Raw genomic sequence first — 20,363 nt, forward strand, 5'->3', positions numbered from 1 at the left:
TACTAAATCTGAAAATTAATATTCCACTGAATGTGAGCGTGGATTACGATTTAGGCCACGAATTCAATATTTTCGTAATCAGTGCAGAGTCAGCTTTCGATTGATATCCGTTTTACCAAATTTAATGCTCGGCAAGCCGGTCAAAAATGACTGCCAAATTGCTTGCCTGTAGCCAAATGGAAATTGTGACGTGAATCAATTTCACTGAGCCGTGAGATTTGCTTGCGTCGACACCATATAGGACACTATGATGTGACTATAGAGATTGTGACCTTGCAAACACGACCTATCCACTTGTTTATTACACTACTTCTGTAACTCCATAAAGGTAATGATTGCGAGCGTGTTGTGACGTTCTTGCACACGTGTCGTGATAACATGGAGATATGAAGCTATAAATTTTGCTAATGAAGGTGGTTATGAAAATTAAGTTCCTGCTACACTTAACAAGAACTGGTTAAATCTAATCAAAGCTTGCTAACTTTCTTATGGGGACTTGAGAGTTACGTAAGGATGTCAGCTGCGGTGTTACGTATTGCAGACGATCTATTTTACTCGTTGAAGCGTTGCTATGAATAATGAATGCTGGTGGATACGCAGCACGGCAAGACGATCACAAGCTAAAAGCTTGATGTGTTGTATGCGGACTCAGGTCACGTGTAAATGCCTCCAGCAAAATCAGAATCGGGGAAAGCGTTACTAATGCCGTATCTGTTATTGCGTAGTAGCGAGCGTATTTTAGCCTTCCGTTATGGATCAATATTGCTCACGGCCTTCCGTTGTTGCTTTATAGGCATTACAGCTGACAGTTAAATCAGTTCATGAGAAAAGAACTACAGCAGCTCAGAGCATAAAGTTGCCGTTTGAAGATGGTGGAAGTGGACAATGCCACTTTGATCGCCTTCACAGTTCTTGCATTACTTGCGTTCGTGGTTGCGTTGATATTCACTGGTTTATCTGTGGCAAAGAAAAGTAAGTATTGTATATGATAGTACGGTATCCCCAGACATATCTTCTTAATGTTATCGATCGTATAATCGAGGCACATTGAACATGGTGTGATTTGTGACTATGCGCTATTACTAATATTCATCTTATATGCACGTGTCCTTGCACAGTTATGGTCAGTCAAACGGTACGGTTAATAGTAAAATGATCATTGCTGTATCTGTGGTATTTTCTGGAAACGTTATGACTTCACAGATAATGTATTTTAGGTCATTCGTGACACGCGTTAACCATTCTGCTGACGACGAAAGCGGTGAATCTGCCACAACACGAGTAATTGCATGAAAGAATAGATTTAGCAATCACATACTCAAGTCTGTATGTGATACCAGTGGATTCTGTCATATTGACTGTAATTTTTCTGTATGTATTCCCAGAGTTCTACACATAATGCGTGTTGGCAAGCTTCATGTGCTTTTATTTCGAAATAAACCTACAGCTACACATCACGCTTCATTGCACACAACTCAAAACAGACGAGTCGCAAATTGCAATTCGCGGGAGTTTATTTTCCTGAAAACGGCAATAGTTTATTTTCCGGAGACTTCTCGACATAACCAAACAAGTGTTGCGATCGCAAGCGTTAATCAATTTCTTCCCGTACGCATCGGTATTCCGGTCGTGAAAGGGCAGTTACGTAAGGGATGTACGCAACTCTCACGTACGGAATTGAGAACTAGTCAATCTACCCGCTTAATGCCACCATCAGTGAAATCGATTTCTATTGCATTCTTACGACCGTACATACATCCAGGTAAACTGTTCGTAAACACAATCGGAGAAGTTTCTGCAAAGTATGAGACAGACATCACCCCTGCTACGTACGCGTTTGGAATATGGAATTTGATATTCATCTGGCAGGCAGCGTGGCTGCTATATGCTTTCGGTAGCATTTGGCGATACGCGGACGGTGGTGAGTAAATAGCTTTGTCTGGTCCGATGGAAACAATTTAAAGGCGAATCCCAGCCATAACCCCCAAATTAACCTGAATCTCAAGACTAACATAGCCACACAAGTATCTAACCATAATTTGAATCAACATTCCCAAGTGTCGCATGCTCATTGTTCATATGTCCAGCGTAAGTGGAAGATAGCTAGTATATATTCACAAGTATTCTCCAAGCCTATCTGTTGTGCACGTGTGATGCCGTCATGGTTGGATGTATCTAGCTGGGCGAAAGGTTATATCTTGTTGCATACGAATATGTGTGGCCGTGGGTGAAACATTGATTTCCTAACATTGTGGCTTCTGCTCTTATCCGATCACTGAAGAGGTGCAATGGTGCATGAGCTGCTTGGTCTCCAATCAGGTGCTGGTCTCAAATTAGCTGCAAAACTGTTTTGCCTAGCTTCGACATTTTACTAATTATTTCAAGGCAATCTTCAAAACTTCGAGGTCAGCACATAGCCGCTATTGTTTATGCCGTATCCTGCACGCTTTTCATTGTGACTAGGTTTAAAACAAAGGTTTAGGCTAGGTTTAAAACAAAACTCAATTTTAAAATATTCCCGTTTACAAACCTTTGGGAAGAATCGTCTATTTGTCAAATCCATGATACGGTAGTTATGTAAAATAGTCATAATGTTATCGAAAGACAATTCAGCCGCTTGAAAATAGTTCTTGAATGTAAGTGCAAAGTACACAAGCAATTGGTTTTTAATACATGCGGTAACTTTTAAACCGTCCTATGACGTGCACTCTGGTAAACCAGAAGCATTGTCATATTTAATTGTTTAATATGTTTTGAACGAGGACCTGTGTTTCTACTCCATTGTCATTTTAAACGTTGTTGGCGCGTGCACTTCTTTGAAACTGTTGGCGGAAGCTTCCGTATACAAGAGCAATTAGAAGCGGACGAGTATCTTGCTAATATTAAATGTGCAACACCTGAAACACATATGTTATGAATATTGTATAAACCTATACCGATAAATACGCTTCAAGCAAAACTGCCACCCTTGAACAGATAAAACCTCGCTGTTTAGTCATTCGGGTTGTTAGATTACTGACTGACGGTAGCTTCAATCATTGTTTTTTCTGTATATATTCCAGGTCCAGTTCTCATGAAACCGGACATCTTACCGATTGAATTCTATCTCTTCTGGATATCGTGCTGCCTACTTTACATAGGCTGGCTATTTCTGTGGGATCGCGAATATCTGTTTTATGCCTTCATTGACTTGTTTTTGCTTACCGGTTGTGGATATGCGGCGGTGGCCTACCAAAGCATCGCTCTAAATAATAACATGATCGGTCTCATGAGTAAATCGCCCGTGGATGTAACGTTAGTTTACGTCCTGGTTCAAAATGGCACGGATTTGTTCTTTTCCTGGACCACAGTGGCCACTCTGTTGAATCTAGCTAGCGCCCTAGCTAACGATCCGTTGCTAAAACGAAACTTGTCTGCCAAGTCAGCGAGCACAATATCGCTGGTTATTCTCGGTATCATGGTGTTAAGCTGGTCCTTGATTGAGAATACCGTATGGTTTGATTACTTCAAATATGTCTATGCGTGGTACGCAGTTCTGCTGTGGGCCTTGATCGCTGTCATTGTGAAGAATTACGACCGCACCAACTACAATTCTGTGTTCTCCATCGTGTTGCTGTGCTTGGTGGTGATTGCACTTGTGGTGAAGGTTGCTGTGTATGCTTCTAGGATTTCCTAGAAAAAGAAACAAGTTTTGGTTCTAGCATATTAGATCCCACTGGAAGATAAATGGGAAGTGAACTCTATGCAGTGATTTATTTTTGCATACCGGTATGACAAGCAATTGCATATTGTTATTCTTCAGTATAAATATTTGTTCAGCATTGAAACTTGTGTGTCAATATCGCTACCTGGTACTAGGGCGGAGCATCGACCGGAGCCAGCTTAGATACCTGGCCGGATTTTCTCGTTTTTGGCCGGAGCAGGTTCGGAGCCAGATCAGTACTTTTTGCTAAGAGTAGGACAGCTTGACCCTCGAATCAATAGTTGAAGTGAAATGTTCATGGAAATGAACAACATGCTGTAAGTCCAAGTTGGCGTAATTACTTCAGATAAGGGTTGTGTTGGGTTGGGTTTGGTCTTCAAGTTTTTGATGTCCTGTTTGCATTGTTCCATTCCGTACCATCCTATGTGTGGACATGGCCTATGGACATGGATATGGGGACATGGCCATGGTGTAGATAACTAGTATCGGAGTTTTTTGGACCGGATCACGGTCATTTCTGGAATCCGGCCTAGGAGTCGGACCAGAGAATTTGTCGATCCGCTCCGCACTGCCTGGTAGGGCCGTATCAATGAAGGTATGGATTACATAATTTTGCAGCGTAGCGTGTAAACAGATTATCGTGCAGGCCCGTCGTCGGAATGGAAGAAGGCAGTTGTTTGAAATACTCACAATGCACTGTCATCGCTTATTACGCCATCAGAAGATAGATAGAAAGAAAGAACGCACGCGCCTGTTACATAACAGTTTACGTAAATATTAACTGATTTGATCTATATTGGCGCAGCAGTCGGTCATTTTGTCCCGAACGCATCCGCCTTACTCCATGCCGTCGGTGAACAGTTGTCTGTTCTCGCAACATATCGCGCAAAGTCACATTGGAGGAATGCTTTCAAGTAAACAGGCTGCATTGGTACAGCAACTTCACGGGTTCACCACACAAAAGAAGGTTAAAGAGCACTGCTCAAAATTACCATTCAACCTCACAGGCTATATTAGATTCCGTACACAGGGCAACGCCCAATCGACCAGGTAAACCGAGTTCCGCATTTCGAGTAAATGGATAAGTGATCAAAGTTCAGCTGCCGGCGAATAAACAAAACTGGCATATGACCATACCCGTTAACGGCGTTATGTAATAATTTAATATTTTGTGTATTCTTTCCCCGTGTTGGCACTAGACCCTAGCGCTGTTTATTTCGGAAGCCAGTGACTTGCACCATGAAGTGGTGTTAGCGAGTACGGGCACATCGTTGACACAGATGCGTCGGTGAGCACTGGAGTGATGAAACTTTTCTCTTATTAAATGCATCCGAATGAAAAAAATCACACAAGGAAGGAGTTCATTGGTTTCAAAAAGCTTCCGAACAACACGGTAACGGATGATAGCAAACCAAACGAAACTCTCTGTACTGCTCCCAGTTTGTGAAAATATGACATCCGGAGCTCTTCGACGCCATAAGCTAAGAGCAGTAGTCTCTGGATTACTACATTTTGCTCTGAACAATTGTTTCTATTTTCCATATCACACATCTGCGAAATCATTTTCTCAGGATAAAGCGACGCATAGGACAGAAAATAAAACATCTATGTCTGCTTGCTCATGTCGGGTCGACCACTGAAATCTTACCAGACATTATCCGAATTATGATCAACCATGCTCTGTAGATTTTCGACTGAAGCCTATTATATTCATTACTAGCAGAATATCATATTTTGAGTTTCTAATATCAATAGTATGCAGGGCACGCAGAGAAACACTTATTCGATTAGAGCAGCTACTTACATCGTTTTGACTTTATAACTCCCCTCTTATAGCAACTCCCGAAGCCCCCCTCAGTGACGCTCAAAGTCCTTCCTTCAAAGCGACCATCACGATGTCTTGAAACACACTGACTTGAACTATATATAGGCCTGCACATGGTACATGTAAAATGCAGGGATATATAGAACTCTATTTATCCCTGGTAAAATATTACACGGGCAGGAATGTGAAAGTTTTTAACAATCTATAGTTTACTTTACTTTACCCCTGAACTTTTATAATTTTAATGTGTCGAAGGATTGTGATTTTAGCTAAAAGTGTTTGCTAAGTCACTGCATGGATGTGCGTGAATGGCGTTTTGACGAGCTCAAAATGTTGGCGAGGAGAAGAAAGTATAGGAAGATGTATGTCTGATTTTAGGAGGTATACAGTCTGCAAAAACTTTTGCCTATTGAGTGTCAGCCTACAACAATAATCTAAATTACTTCCAATATTTAATTATACCTTTAGGGATTGTTTCCCGCGACTCGAGGGTCGCCGAGATAGTGATAGACCGCTAGTGCATGCCGGTGATACTATATAAGCAAACAGTTTCACATTGTTCACTGACGAATTTATAATCATTTCTAAAGCTATTCACCAACTACAGTTCTGTACAGCTATACAGATTGTTATCCGTAGGGTATGACGACAACGAGAAGTAGGATATAACAGACGAACATATCCACTCAGACTGACGACTGCGTATTCTTGAAAATTCATGGCACCCTTGGTACTATACCTTGGCATCGGTTATGCAAACAACATATCCAAATACTTAGTGGTTTCCCGTATTTTATAAAAGTATTTTATGACGTACGCAGTTGCGGTTGTGTAACCATAGCAAATAACCCGCTCTCACTATACAGACCTGTTTTAAATGCGATTCGAAAAACTTTATGTTACGAAAGTGAATTTATTTGGGGGAGATATGTATAGGCTTATGTAATAAAGTTAGCCCACCAGCATAAGCGGAGTGGCAGACCCAGAGCCAATTCGTTTCAGTGATGATATAGTTGGTACATCGTTTGATTGAATACTCACTCTAGATGTTATTGTTTTGGTTTTCATGATGTGTCGACTACAATGGCCATTTTTACACCAGGTCATTAATCTTTATTATGTTCCCTGATCTGCCGAAAATACCATCTATATAATGATTGATAACCGATTTCTGCTGATGTTGCATGATCTTGGATGCTTTCTCATCGCCAACCGTATATGTCCCTCGAGAATTCTCTGTCGCCCTGATGTCTTTAAATCCATTTGACACAAAATCCGTTGCACGATAGTCCTGTTATCAGATATGGTCGAAGTAAGATTTGCTACTCAAGTAGGAGGAGTCACGATGTACATTCCTACTCAATTACACGTCGAAGCTATTTCAAAGAGATGTCGAAAATACTTCATGTAGGTGTAGAAAATGAAGACTTGAACAGTACTGAAGTATGTGGTTTCAAAATGTAGATTTGGTCGATGGTAATCTAATTGTAGTGTAATTTATGGTTTTCCTGAAATTCGTACAGCACTGTATAGTACGAAACGAGCCTAGCTTGGCGTACATACATTTGCCGTTCTCATGCTTATGACAAGGAACTCAGAATTGATATGAAGTGAGTTTGCTTTTTGTTGTATTTGTTTTGCGAATTAGGGGTTCTAATTGAATTTGGAAATGCTGCAAATTTTCTAGCTATCCAACTATGCCCGTACATGAACGTATAAGGCGATTGGGCATTTCTTTATAAACACTCCAGTTCCATGTATAGTTGGTTGCATATAATCTTATTCACGGCGCTAAAGAAAACTGTACTGTAATAGGGTTGTTCAAAAGTGACTTTTTTCCGGATCCAGGGGATTCACTGATTAGGTTGTTAGACTGTTAGGTTGCCTAAAAAACGCTGCACTCCAACTCTGGCTCAATTTCCAACCAGTATACTGTAAAGCTATACAACTACTTGTCTACGATTATTTTTCCTGGCGTTTCCCTCAGCTCATCAACGTTATCAAACGTGTATTAATGAGTCACGATGTCACAGTTGTATTTTTAAAGAAAGTCTGAATAAGACTTCAGTCAGTTAGCATACTAGCTATAAGTTGCATATATGAAAGACAAAGTACAAAAGATAAATTAGAATGTATCGAAAGCAAAATTCTGACATAGGAATAGTGCTATTCCATTCGCGGCCAGTCCATATTCAGCAAGTTTCCAGACATTTTTTCTTGCTGAAAAAATATCGAATGCGTCGATGCCGAAAGCACATGCGTCACTATTCATGTTGTTCGCAGCATATCTATACAGACTATAGTAACGTGGCAAATAGTTGCATATACAGAGTATCAAAATGAAGGGATTCGTTCTATGCAGTCACGGCCATTGAAATATCGCCAACCTTGCCTAGATTATGCGATTTCAAAGTGTGTCTACGCTTGAAGTACACGATTATTTTGACACAAAGACACACAAGAGCTACAGCTATTATGGTTAACGTTAGCGCAGTATTAGGGTTGTTCATATCGTAATTCTTCACCAAAATGCCAGTGCCCGCCCAAATGAGCACACCATACCAGGAGTAGTCGAAATGGAAATATTTGAAGAACACTGTGTTTTCCACAACGGACCAGCCGATCACTAAAACAAGAAGCAGGCTCAAAGATAACGTGCTTGCGTCTTGTCTCGACATGCTTCCTCCGTCGGCATAAGTCAAAGCGATCGATAAATTCAACATAGTAGCAACTGTCGTCCACGAGAATATCAAATCAGTACCGTTTTGCACCAGAATATAAATTAAAGTTAGCTCTGCTTTAGAATTGTATTTGCGCATTTCGAGTTTGTTCTCCTCCGTCGCTATTGCCTGAAACGCGCACGCGGCGTAACCGGTCAGTGTGAAGAGTAAAAGAATCACGAATGCAGTCATCAGATATTCTCTGTCCCATACGAACAGCCAGGTGATATTGAAAATGCAGCTGGCGATCCAAAACACGTGGAACAGGATCGGGAGAACAATCGGGTTCAAGATTATTCGACCTGAAAATCATGTTCAGAATTTGACAGAGGTCAAGGTATCTGCAAGCGTATCCGCACCACTGCACATAGAAGTATAATAGGCTCGGAAGTATAATAAGTGTCGAATGTGGTTGATTTTACTTTTTATAACAGGATTCGACCAGAAATGCGAATTGAAAATCGTATATTTGACAGTTCATCAAAATGCGACTAGAAATTTCAGGATGATGTCTGAATGAGGGGGATATCTGATATGCCTACAATACCCTTTTAGAAGTTTTGAGTGCTATGTATACGGATTGTCTTGCGAAAGGAGCCTTATCGACCTCGGTTCAATCGCACTTAGGTGCAAGCGTACCTTTGATATTCCGTCGGCATATGGTTGTCAGGGAGTACACGACCCATGCGAGTTGCCAAGTATATATAACAGCCCAAATCGTGAATGTATAGCCGGCCGGCGTCACGTCAGTTTCGTACTTGGCGGATATGTCCCCAGTCGTATTCCGGAAGAGATCTGCAATCGAACGATTGAAAAAATGATGCTAAACCGACTTCCGTTTCGCAGTAAGGAGGGAATCAGCGGGGAAGCATGTTGCAACACTTTTTTACCAAGCAACAAGTAAATTCATTAACGATTGACAAACCAGCCAACTGCCGAACATGCCATATGAAACTCTGAGTAAATATGACAGCGCCGAGATAAGCTCCGCCATTTTGTACATAGACATATAGGCATTAGGCAAGGTTGCAATACCGTCCTTATTTCTAAGATTTGTCCTTATTCTGAAGGACCAGGTCTTCGAAAACTCAACTGTCCTTATTTCTAAGAAATGTCCTTGTTTTCGACTTGCGTTCTTATTTTGTATCATTTTCAACATACAGAACTTCGATCGTTTTCCTCTTGTATCTGTGTTGCATAATATTCAAAAATTATGCTTTTGCGTCGTGATTTTATAACATCACAAATGATCGGAACACCCGCGGTGTGCACACAACAGGATTTGACTTCTAGGGGGTGAGATAGCTAGTGCAGTGAGTGGTATAGCAGTTTGAGCTGTAGCCTATCAAGCTACCGCAGCGAACTTCATTTTAGCAGTAAACAGCAGCATAGGCGCTATCTCGTCACTATGAGAGAGATATGATATTCTTTTTCGCCTGCACCATCGAGATGCTTTGGCGACGGAGTTGCGATACGGCCCCATGAGGTCATCTAATCTGCGCCCCCGTTTTTTTCTCCTCCACGCTATCCGTGAATGCTGAGCGCCTAGCAGTATAGCTGCGGATACCATTTTTAGAGTCTTTGGTATGACCCGGCCGGGGATCGAACCCACGACCTACCGCTCGAGAAGCCGGACGCATAACCATTACACTATCTCGAGGTGGCGGCCGCCTCGTTCAAAATGCTGAAACTACCAAGTAATCTGTAACTATAGTGATTAGTAGTTAGTAGTACGTTCGCGTTCTGTGTGTGAACCTCAGAAATTTAGAGGTCCACGTTCACAAACGAACCTTGGTAGGTTCTGATGCACTGTGAACCTTTTTCATATATTACAATTTTCGCCTCATTATAACAGCTTTGGTTGAAATTTATTGCATTTCAACTGCGGGCCACTCTATGCTTGGCGCTAGCAGCATAAAAAATCAACACTAAACGAACATGCACCCTGACAATCTCAAAAATTTTACTTGCTTTATTACAAAAGTTTGCTCGAAATATCCAGCTTTCCGTTGGTCAATATTTAGTGACTCTCTGCTGTGAGCTTGACCCGCAATTACACAACAACAAGAGAGCTATACACCTTATGTAGTATTGCAGGTAGTCAGCGAATGATGCTTATTCAACCAACCAATCAATGAAATTGATATCCTTGTCTGATGTCACAAATCTAGCAGGCGGGGTCAATTTTGATTTCATATGTTCACTCTTATCATGAAAACCAAATTCGTGCGATTGCGGTGTTGGTTACTGCCATATAACTTGTACAAGGGGTAATATCAGTAGCAAGTACCGAAACCCGTTTGACACTCTGCTCCATATCGACGACATATACTCAGACGCCGATTACATTGTCCGGTGTGGCCTAGACCGTTGAGGCGTAAGCTTATATTCTCTCGCAAGACCTCGTCGAATTTGCCGGCAAAGCAACGGAAGATATTGATTTTATGGGATTATTATATCATTTGATTGTCCCAGTTGATACGGTGGAGGTGTTTAAAGCGTCAATATGTACTTCAGCATTGCGGCATTATGTGGCCCGAGTCGTTGCCAGGTATCGCGTACAAACCGTACATTAATATAGGCTGTCACTTCACTGAAATGTAGGGTTGGAATTAGCAATATGACGTCACATGACGCCATGAGGTTCACACTAGTGCGGAACGGATCGACAAATTTACTGGTCCAGCTCCTATCCGATTTTTCAATTCTCTGATCCGGCTCCGGCCGAAAATGAAAAGTCCGGCCGAAGATCCGGCCCAACACGGTACGGTGGTTCCGTGAATATATAAATATGGCTCGTTTCTTTTCGCACTGGATTGGCGGTTACTTGCGTGTTGTTGGTTGGTAGTTATTCAGTTACAAACGCCATGCTTATCCATAAAGATTCTGACCTTATCCAAAAAGAACTGATCCGACTCCGACTAGTTCACTAGTTCAAACCATCTCTAGTGTTTAGTAGGGCAAGTTTTTGCAACTTTTGCAACTTTTTTTTACAGCCTCCGGCAGCTTCCTTAATACTCGTAAGATATGTAGAATGACGTTTTAAGCTGTTTGAGGGAATCTTGTAGTGCAGCTTTTTGCAACTTTAGTCCATTGTTTTCGTGCAACCTTTTGCAAGATTTTGCAGCTTTTTCGATTTTTCATGAAAGTATTTTGGATTTTGGTGAAATACACGGCCAAATCCGACTGAAATACCGTAAATCAGCACTGAAGTAACGCTCTTACGGGTATTTCGGGAGCTGAGTCGGAAAGTTGACCTTTTTTTTAGTCAATCAATAGAGAATGCGGATGGAAAACTGTATTTCAGGAGTGGAACTGGGAAGTTGACCTTTTTGTAGTCAACCGAGCAAAATGTGGTCTTTTAGTGCAACTTTGGTGAAAAAATAAATGCAACTTTTCACTGCAACTTTTGTCAGAAATGAATGCAACTTTCCACGGATTTAACTGCAACAAAAACCTGCCCTAGTGATTAGGCGAATCCACGCGACGTCGTTTATATAGGCTAATCAGAAAACGGTTGTCGTGAGAAGAGCTATACTCAATACGATGCCGCAATCATAACCCATTCTTGCTGTACGCAAGAGACGAGATACTAATTAGATCAGACCCGGGCAAAGTGCGGCCCGCGAGGCTGTAAAAACTGAACCGAAAATTCGTTTACTTTGTAGCCTGTTGAATAATATGCCGCGATTACGTACCTCGCATTCGTAATCCAGGTTCAAAATAAAGCCAATGTAGCAAAGGGTGCCGTACCAATTAAAGTCAAAATAAGTCACTCTTTCCACATAATTTGATGTTAAGTTGAAGAGTGTTTCCTATTGTTTCGGCGAATTGGACCAAGGAAAGGATCAGACTTAGTGAAATGACAATTACATCCCAGGTACAAGTAAAGGTACACCTACACCTGAGCTGTCGTGAGATCCATGAAGCACTTTTTAAGAACAAGGAGTTGCTGGGCAGATTGTTTCTAGCAAAAAGTATGGAACGTGATATGCCACGGCTCGTATAAATACCAAGTAGGTACAAAAACGCATTTTCAACGCCTATCAAATTTTTCGACTGCCGTTATTTTTGGGTCCATGTCGATGGCAACCCTGCATATAGGTGAGGGGTCTTCAACTCAAAAATGGTCTCGGGCCCGCGGGCCAATTTTCTAGCTTAGTAGACGCCGCGGGCAGAAGCATTACATGGGATGGTGTGAACCTCTGAAAGGTTCAAGTTCGTGTGAACGCGAACCTTTTTAAAAGGTTCTGTGTGAACGCGAACGTTAACCTCATGACGTCACGAGACGTCATATTGCTAATTCCAACCCTACATTTCAATTAAGTGATAGCCTATATTAATGTACACGATACCTAGCGACGACTCGGGCCACATAATGACACAATGCTTAAACAAAACACGTACTACTGGCGTTTGAAACCTCGCTATATGTATCAACTGAGGCAGTCAAATGATATGATACTCCCATAAAATCAATATCATCCGTGACTTTGCCGGCAATTTCGACGAGGAGTTGCCAGTGAATATAAGCTTACGCCTTAACGGTCTTCACCATACCGGACAATGTATTCGGCGGCTGACTATTGGGCTCTACATTGGGCAGAGCGTAAAACATGTTTCCATATTTGGTACCGATATTAGGCTACCCCACAAGTGATACAACTGTAGCCAACACCTCAATCGCACGGACTTTGTTTTAATGATACCTAAAACATATGAAGTCAAGATTAACTGCTAGATTTATCACATCAGAAAGCGATATCAATCTCATTGATTGGTTGAATAAGCATAATTCGCCGAATACAGGTACTGCATGTCGCTTGTGATGTTGTGTGATTGCGGGTCAAGCTCACAGCAGAGAGTCACTAAATATTCATAAACGGGGAGCTGGATATTTGGTGCAAACTTTTGTAACAGAGCCAGTAAAATCTTTGAGATTGTCAAGGTGCATGCTCGTTTTGTGTTAATGTTTTATGCTGCCAGCGTCATGCATAGAGTGGCCCGCAGTTGAAATGCAATAAATTCGAACCAAAAATATAATATTGAAGTGAAAATTGTAATATATGAAAAAGGTTCACAGTGCAAAACCTACCAAGGTTCTGTTGTGAACGCGAACCTCTAAATTTCCGAGGTTCACACACAGAACGCGAACGTAAACCTCAAGTTCACACCATCCCTAATTTACAATAGCGGTGTTCGTTCAATCTCCTGCCGCGACGGTCGCACTTAGCGATTGATCGTTAGCCGATACTAATGCATGTCATTCTATACCTGCCACTCGGAGGTTGGATATTACAACTTCAGAAAGGTTGAATCGATGTCAAAGCATTCAATCAATGAACTACTCGATCAGGATCCATGATTGAAAACCCGTGTTAGAATCGTGACATGAATTCTGCAAGCAAGTGTAAGACTTATCAGTCTGAGGGGTGCGTGACTACAACGCCATATCAAGTTATGGGGGCTAGCGCCCCCGCGACCCCGGTTACGAATCATCAAACTGGAAGAATCACATCACATAAGTGCCATTATACCACAGTACTCCACATGGTTATTTGATTTAAATTGCTAAGCTGCATACGAAAGGCTCACCACACATGCTCTATTTTGGCTTCATTATATATAATCTTATCCGTGATTGCCTTATTTTCCTCCGTTCCATGCAACAACGTACAATGCGACTCACAAGCCGCAATGCGACGTAATGAACAGATGGAAGGGTGTCAAAACGACCAAATATACCGTCTATCCAAGCTACTGGTACAGCCATATGAAACGGCTAATAGCGCTGGTGAATCTGAGTGTATGGGTAAATATCAATGCATTTGTACTCACGCATAACTAATTATTTTGACAAACAGTGCCGAGTACAACAATTTTATCCAAATATTTAAAAGTGTGATCTTTTTCGTGCCAGGCGTGAACTCAAAATAGTAAATAATCATATTTTCACGAGGTGTGTGTGATGCCAGTGAACAAGGCCTCGTCAAATAAGGCCTACTTTGAATACCCCTATTATTGGTGCTGCGGCCCGCGACGCCATCAAAAACTAGAAAATTGGCCCGCGAACACATTTGAGTTTCAGACCCCTGTTTTATAATTTGAAACGAAGCTCGCCCCACTTATAGTTGGCAAGACAGATAGAACGATTGTTCATTTCGGTATACAAATTGGCAGATTCACAGATAAAAGGGACTATAACTAAGTAAACTTACTCCAGTCCTGTGCCGGTATAGACGCCAATCCGTTGAATATAATGACCACGAGCAGTACAACAGACGACAATATGGTTAAACTGACAACTGCCCTTCCCTGGGAATCCATGCTACAGTTTCTACAAGGTTGATATCTAATACGTTTTGAAAGTACACTGGTGCTCTGAAACTGTAGACTTGTGAAGGCTCCGGTATTATATAGAGAAATGTTATGTAACGCCGGTCGCAATGGTTGTATAACCCACTGCGGAGTAAGCAAACAAGCCACTACCTGTACTCATATATGGTCTAATTCATTCCAAAATCTCGGTGTTACATAACTGGGTAATTTACACAGCGGAGTTACATAACATATCAAGCACAGGGACGCGCATTTTTTCGACAATACTAAGCTTGATTTGTTATCGTAATATATTCTTTCCACTATTCTCCTGCGCACCGCCGCACATAGCCCGACATTTCCGCATGAACCCTTGAAGTAGCCTACAGATAAACCCGACCAGCCTATATTCCATGCTAGTTCGTGATCCACGGGGATCGAGATATGGTGCGAACGCTCGTTTTGGTTTCGTGTACCGTATGCGAACCTTGGTAATTCAGATATTGGCGTTTCCAAATGAGCCATAAAGGGGAGCTGCACTCTAAATATGATGTGGTCTCAAATTAGAGTTGGCAAAGAGAAAAATAGTGTAGCAGCAACCACTTCCCTAAGAAATCCACCGTTTTGTTCGAACTGCAGATAGAAGATTTTCACGTGTGGTCCTATGCACTTCATCAATCTCTGTATGGTATCTAGGTCGCGCGCCATAGCTTCCTAAACTCAGGGATACATAGAACTATAGATCCCTTTTAAAACTCATTGTGAAATTTACTTCGCCAAGGTTAGCATCGCACATTATACATTGGTGGATGTTAGATAATAGACCTAATTTCATCGTCTCGACATTCTACTGACCTCTTACTGCATCACAGCGAGCCTTTTGTATCGTATATAAAACACAAAACTGTCGATTACTCTGGTCGACAAAATATCACTTGATTTTTTAAACGAATACGTAAGTATGTGATTTTGGTTGGATTTTTCACGCTGATTTTGAAACTGCCGTCAGTTTTCTTCGAGCAATTTTTATGACACTTAAAAATGATTAGCATATGATTTTCTTTTGGATACAATAAGCATGACAACCTGACGTGTCGGCCGAGCGCGAAACGAGATGAGGTTATCTTCAGGAAAAACCATACAAAAATTCTCTTAACTCGGCCGAATAGCCGACCCTGTAGCTATGCCATCGATCTGCCTATACATTATTTTGTTGAAGCTCATTGTGGCGCCACCATATAGCATCCAGATGCCACCCCAGACCATCCCCTCATTCCCAAAACCTTGGTAACGAGTTCCAATCGCCCGAATATCCTGGTGTAATCGTTCTTGTTCGTTACTAACTTCACCAATTGCAAGCAATGCACTGAATAGCTTCCTAAAGAAGTACGATACTTTCAAAAGGTCCTGTCAGGTAAATACAATGTGCTATATGAATTGATATATTGATATATATGATCTATTTTTATCGTGCAGCAATACAGCTTTTGAACTCTTCGAATAGGCTAGTGCAGGGGCGGACAACTTCACCAGTCGGCGTGCCGGATGTAGGAAAGTTAAGTAATAGGCGGGTCGCGTATACGCGACAGCTGAATCGATACACTATTCGCCCATCTATCCACATATACAAGGAATAAATCGCATGTAATGAATGTATTGTAATGACAGCAATGTCATTTCATACCATTTCTCGCCTATAATGACGAAGACAATATGGATTTGAGCACACCATTGTCATATAGGCGCTGCCATGTCTGCTTCTCTCTGATCGATCAACACTCGGCGCAATCTTCATTAAGATTTCAAGGCGTTCGATAAGCCCGGTACCCGAAATTCACCAAGATATCAATTCATTAGGGTTGAGTACATCGTATAAATGCCGATGATGCAAGTCTTCTCGCTTATACGAACTTACGCGTAAGCTCCACTCTCGCACGCATTCTCGGTAATGGTTTTCTCGGTATTGGTATAGAACCCCCACGCCCCTAGTCTGCCGAGATTCCCCATTACTTGCTTACTACGTCAAATTTTAGTGCCTGTATGTTAGGTTTACCATATTTTGAAAATCTGAAAAGAGGACAGAATCTCAAAAAAGAGGACAGAAGTGCGTCCTCCGAGGACACTTTCAAAAAAGTCAAAAAAGAGGACATATGGTAACCCTACTATATGTTATTATTTGCGTATGTGGGCAGCGTGCGGGGTGAAGCTTACACGTAAGTAAGTAGAAGCGGGAAGACTTGCATTATCGCCATTTACGATTCTACACCAATACCGAAAAACCATTACCGAGAATGAATATTACCGAGAACGGCCAATGCCAAGAATCTAACTTACTGCGAAGGCGTTGTCGAGAAATTTATATCTAAGAATCGACACCGAATGTGGCAAAGACGTCATGTATGTGCACACGACCTGCGTATATGCATAACATGCATGCATTGCATACATTGCATTCTCGGTAATGTCCATTCTGGGTGGTGTCCATTCTCAGTAATGGCTTTCTCGGTAATGGTTTTCTCGGTATTGACAGGACACCGGCCGGCGGGCCGCATTATCAACTAAGACGGGAAACTGTCCGCGGGCCGGACAAAAACCCGTCGCGGGCCGAATATTCATCACACTCGTGAAATAAATCATCACTATTGAGACGTTAGCGAAGGTGTCCGTCCACCTACTTTGAATGCGGCGTTATGGCCCAAGTTTCATACAACATACATACACCCCATCACCAGCAGTATCTACAATTCTACATCTGGAATTAACTACCCAATAAACTGCGTTTTTGCGGAAATTTAGGTCAAACCTCCCCTTTATTCCTTCATTATCCACGACATCAGTCAGGCTTCACCAATTACGTCACAATAGGATAACAATGCTTTTTGTAATCTTCCTATTATGAAGCTAATAGCATAACTGTGAAAATTTAAAATACGAATATCTCCTGATGTGCTAGCAAAAATATGAGCATATGCGGAATCAAGAGAACAAACTCTTCAAGAATCACCTAATCGCTTTCGTGTTTAACAGAGAGAGAGAGAGAGATATGATATTCTTTCTCGCCTGCACCATCGAGATGCTTTGGCGACGGAGTTGCGATACGGCCCCATGAGGTCATCTAGTCTGCGCCCCCGTTTTTTTTTCTCCTCCATGCTATCCGTGATTGCTGAGCGCCTAGCAGGATAGCTGCGGATACCATTTTTCGAGTCTTTGGTATGACCCGACCGGGGATCGAACCCACGACCTACCGCTCGAGAAGCCGGACGCATAACCATTACACTATCTCGCTCGGACACATTGACTGTTGACCAGTGTCGGGTGCAGGCTTATTGGTTTCCAGCCCGGTTTGGATTCAAAATAGTGCAATGAGCAGGTGCTCTATCCTTTGTGCTGCTCCATATCTACTCTTCAGCGCGATAATTGTAACTTAGACGTGGGCTGGCGTACAGTGGATATACTTCCAACCTTGTAATACCTTTGACTATCTGGTTTTAATGCGCAGAACCTGAACTACAGATATACAAATGATCTACACAGCTAAAGATCTTAAATCGTGTGAGTACTGCAGATTTCTCGCACGCTAGAATGTAGGAGCAACAAGACGCAGGGGTTCTTAAACATTTGTGTTGCGGGCGGTTGCGCGTACGGCCTGGATTACGGAAGCCGATGACTATGGAATGTCATCAGATCAAGATCAACTATATTTAGGGTATTCCATGCCTTAAATAAGATAACGAATGACTAAACTCACGACTTCATTATGAAAGGAGACTAGGTTTTCGTATAGTTTCTTGATGACGTTGCCCTTTCACGGGCACCCCAAATCTAGTTCGCGAGCCCTAAGGGGTCCGTGGACCGCAGTTTGAGAACCTCTGCCTTAACTGAAATCAGCCACAAACTCTGAGCATATCAGGTTCTTGATTTTATTTTTCGTATCAAATTGATAAGTTATGTAATAGAAATCCATAGCATTTGATACAGGTTAATGAGTAACTGAAATGGTACGCGACAAGACTGGATAGCCCATTGACAGACTGAAAAACGTTGTCATCTTTTCTCGTGTACAATTCTGTAGATATTGCAAGCACAGTACGTAAGGTAAAATATACACAGTATACCCTATTATAAGCAACGGTATCTTTACATGGCAGTAGTAAGAGCGGCCACTTTATTGCTGAGAATATGCGATTTTAGAGTGTGCCTTCTGTTATAGTGCACGATGACTTTGATTACAAAACAAACTAGCCCTACACCGATAATGGTTATCGTTAGGGGAGTGTTTGGATTATCAATATCGTAATTTTTAACCAAAATTGCAATACCGGCCCATACCAGCACACCATACCAAGCATAAATGGCATGTGCATACTTAAAGAAAACAGTGTTTTCCAATATAGACCAGACAATAACGACCACTAGTAGCAAGCTTAATGATAATGTGCTGGCATCTTGTACAGACATACTGCCGCCGTTATGGTATGCGAGGGCGATGGATAAACTTAAAAATGTCGCGATCGTGATCCAGGAAAATAGAGTAGCAAGACCGTTCTGTACAATAACGTAAATCACATTCAACTCTAACTCAGAATTGTATTTTCGGACTTCGTCTTTGCTCTTCTCGGTCGCTATGGCCTGGAAACCCATCGCGGCGTAACCGGTCAGCGCATAAAGTAGAATAACTATGAATGCCCCAACGAGAAACTCTCGATCAAACATGAAAAGCCAAGAGATGTTGAAAATGCAGCTGAATATCCAGGATACGTAGAACCAAATAGGCAGTACAATCGGATTTAGGAGAACTCGACCTGAAATATGATACATCACTGATAAATAAAATCGCACAAAACGCGGTTTTACAGCAAACCCGCAATTCGGCATGCTTATAGTCGATTAGGGAATGTAATTGACTCGAAATATCTGCTGCTGTCATGGAGAATCTCCGTAGCATTAATAATTGGAGTTGATGATTACATAGTTACGTTACGAACGGTCAGCAAGTGTGTTTCTATCCAATTCACCTTTGATGTTACGCCTGCAAATCGTCGTCAGAGCATAAACAATCCACGCCAACTGCCACACGTAGATGAGGGACCAAATTGAGAATGCATAGTTATCCGGAGTTAAGTCGGTCTCGTACTTCGCTGACAAATTCACCTGGTTGCTGATGAATATATCTGAAAAAAGTTTGTATTGAATGGACTTCGTGTTGGTGTCAGTCGGAAAATTGTATGCTCTAAAATCGGAAGAACTAGTCGTCAATTTGGACGAAGTTCTGACTCCAAAGGAGATGAACTTATTGTTGGAACCTGCCAAACGGATGAAACCTCGAATTGAGTATTATTTCACAAGATCTTGGAACCTACCTCCGTTTCCCGTTGGTATTGTGGATAAAGCGTTGAAGACGACGGTCACGATTAGCACCAATGGCGACGCGATGGTCAAACCTAGTACTGCTTTGTCTCTCGAGTCCATGGCAACGGAAGGCAATCTGAGTATCTTCTGGAATCAGCTTAGTACGATTCACTTGTAGCGATTGTGAGTCAGCCGACCAGGAACCTCGATTATATACGGGATTAGTGCGTTGTTGTGCAACTCTCTCAGCGAGGTGAGCAAACACCACGACCTCTCCGAAAAAACTGCGCCTACATACCTCGGGAGCCCACTGTTACATAACCTGTAGGCCTACCTGTACCCGAGCAGCTGAAAATCGATTACGTAACAGTTACTTCCATGTGGAAACTCTATATTTTGCATGAGCAAGACCGGAGTGCCTTCACTGCAGTCTTGGTTCCTGTTTGCA

At 41.9% G+C, this 20,363-nt stretch overlaps 3 protein-coding genes across 3 annotated transcripts; 1 reads left to right on the plus strand and 2 right to left on the minus strand.

Moving 5' to 3' along the window:
• The first annotated feature begins 713 nt into the window (after positions 1-713).
• Positions 714-3,827, plus strand: LOC145445304 (uncharacterized). Its single transcript, XM_080323487.1, has 3 exons — positions 714-972; positions 1,763-1,921; positions 3,063-3,827. Exons 1-3 carry the CDS (start codon positions 870-872, stop codon positions 3,674-3,676), a joined length of 876 nt encoding a protein of 291 aa, XP_080179613.1. The 5' UTR covers positions 714-869; the 3' UTR covers positions 3,677-3,827.
• A 3,684-nt stretch (positions 3,828-7,511) lies between these two features.
• Positions 7,512-16,531, minus strand: LOC145445380 (uncharacterized). The gene is made up of 3 exons (XM_080323571.1): positions 14,467-16,531; positions 8,888-9,043; positions 7,512-8,550 (listed from the first exon to the last, which is right to left on the minus strand). Exons 1-3 carry the CDS (start codon positions 14,573-14,575, stop codon positions 7,883-7,885), a joined length of 933 nt encoding a protein of 310 aa, XP_080179697.1. The 5' UTR covers positions 14,576-16,531; the 3' UTR covers positions 7,512-7,882.
• Positions 16,532-18,472: 1,941 nt separating this feature from the next.
• On the minus strand, positions 18,473-20,131 carry LOC145444019 (uncharacterized). The gene is made up of 3 exons (XM_080321923.1): positions 19,927-20,131; positions 19,582-19,737; positions 18,473-19,368 (listed from the first exon to the last, which is right to left on the minus strand). Exons 1-3 carry the CDS (start codon positions 20,033-20,035, stop codon positions 18,704-18,706), a joined length of 930 nt encoding a protein of 309 aa, XP_080178049.1. The 5' UTR covers positions 20,036-20,131; the 3' UTR covers positions 18,473-18,703.
• Positions 20,132-20,363: the final 232 nt, after the last annotated feature.

The sequence above is a fragment of the Botryllus schlosseri genome, chromosome 8 (genome assembly GCF_051294905.1).
Source record: "Botryllus schlosseri isolate E-star chromosome 8, Bs_hap1, whole genome shotgun sequence".
NCBI lineage: Eukaryota > Metazoa > Chordata > Ascidiacea > Stolidobranchia > Styelidae > Botryllus > Botryllus schlosseri.

Bases quoted from the DNA above. Each gene is read 5' to 3' on its own strand.
- LOC145445304 (XM_080323487.1), top strand. From the start codon at position 870: ATGGTGGAAGTGGACAATGCCACTTTGATCGCCTTCACAGTTCTTGCA. The intron at 973-1,762 runs GTAAGTATTGTA...ACATACATCCAG, and splicing joins TTTATCTGTGGCAAAGAAAA to GTAAACTGTTCGTAAACACA. The intron at 1,922-3,062 runs GTGAGTAAATAG...TATATATTCCAG, and splicing joins TTGGCGATACGCGGACGGTG to GTCCAGTTCTCATGAAACCG.
- LOC145445380 (XM_080323571.1), bottom strand. From the start codon at position 14,575: ATGGATTCCCAGGGAAGGGCAGTTGTCAGTTTAACCATATTGTCGTCT. The intron at 9,044-14,466 runs GTAAGTTTACTT...GTTCGATTGCAG, and splicing joins TATACCGGCACAGGACTGGA to ATCTCTTCCGGAATACGACT. The intron at 8,551-8,887 runs GTACGCTTGCAC...CATGATTTTCAG, and splicing joins ATGCCGACGGAATATCAAAG to GTCGAATAATCTTGAACCCG.
- LOC145444019 (XM_080321923.1), bottom strand. From the start codon at position 20,035: ATGGACTCGAGAGACAAAGCAGTACTAGGTTTGACCATCGCGTCGCCA. The intron at 19,738-19,926 runs GTAGGTTCCAAG...AACTTTTTTCAG, and splicing joins AATACCAACGGGAAACGGAG to ATATATTCATCAGCAACCAG. The intron at 19,369-19,581 runs GTGAATTGGATA...ATCATATTTCAG, and splicing joins TTGCAGGCGTAACATCAAAG to GTCGAGTTCTCCTAAATCCG.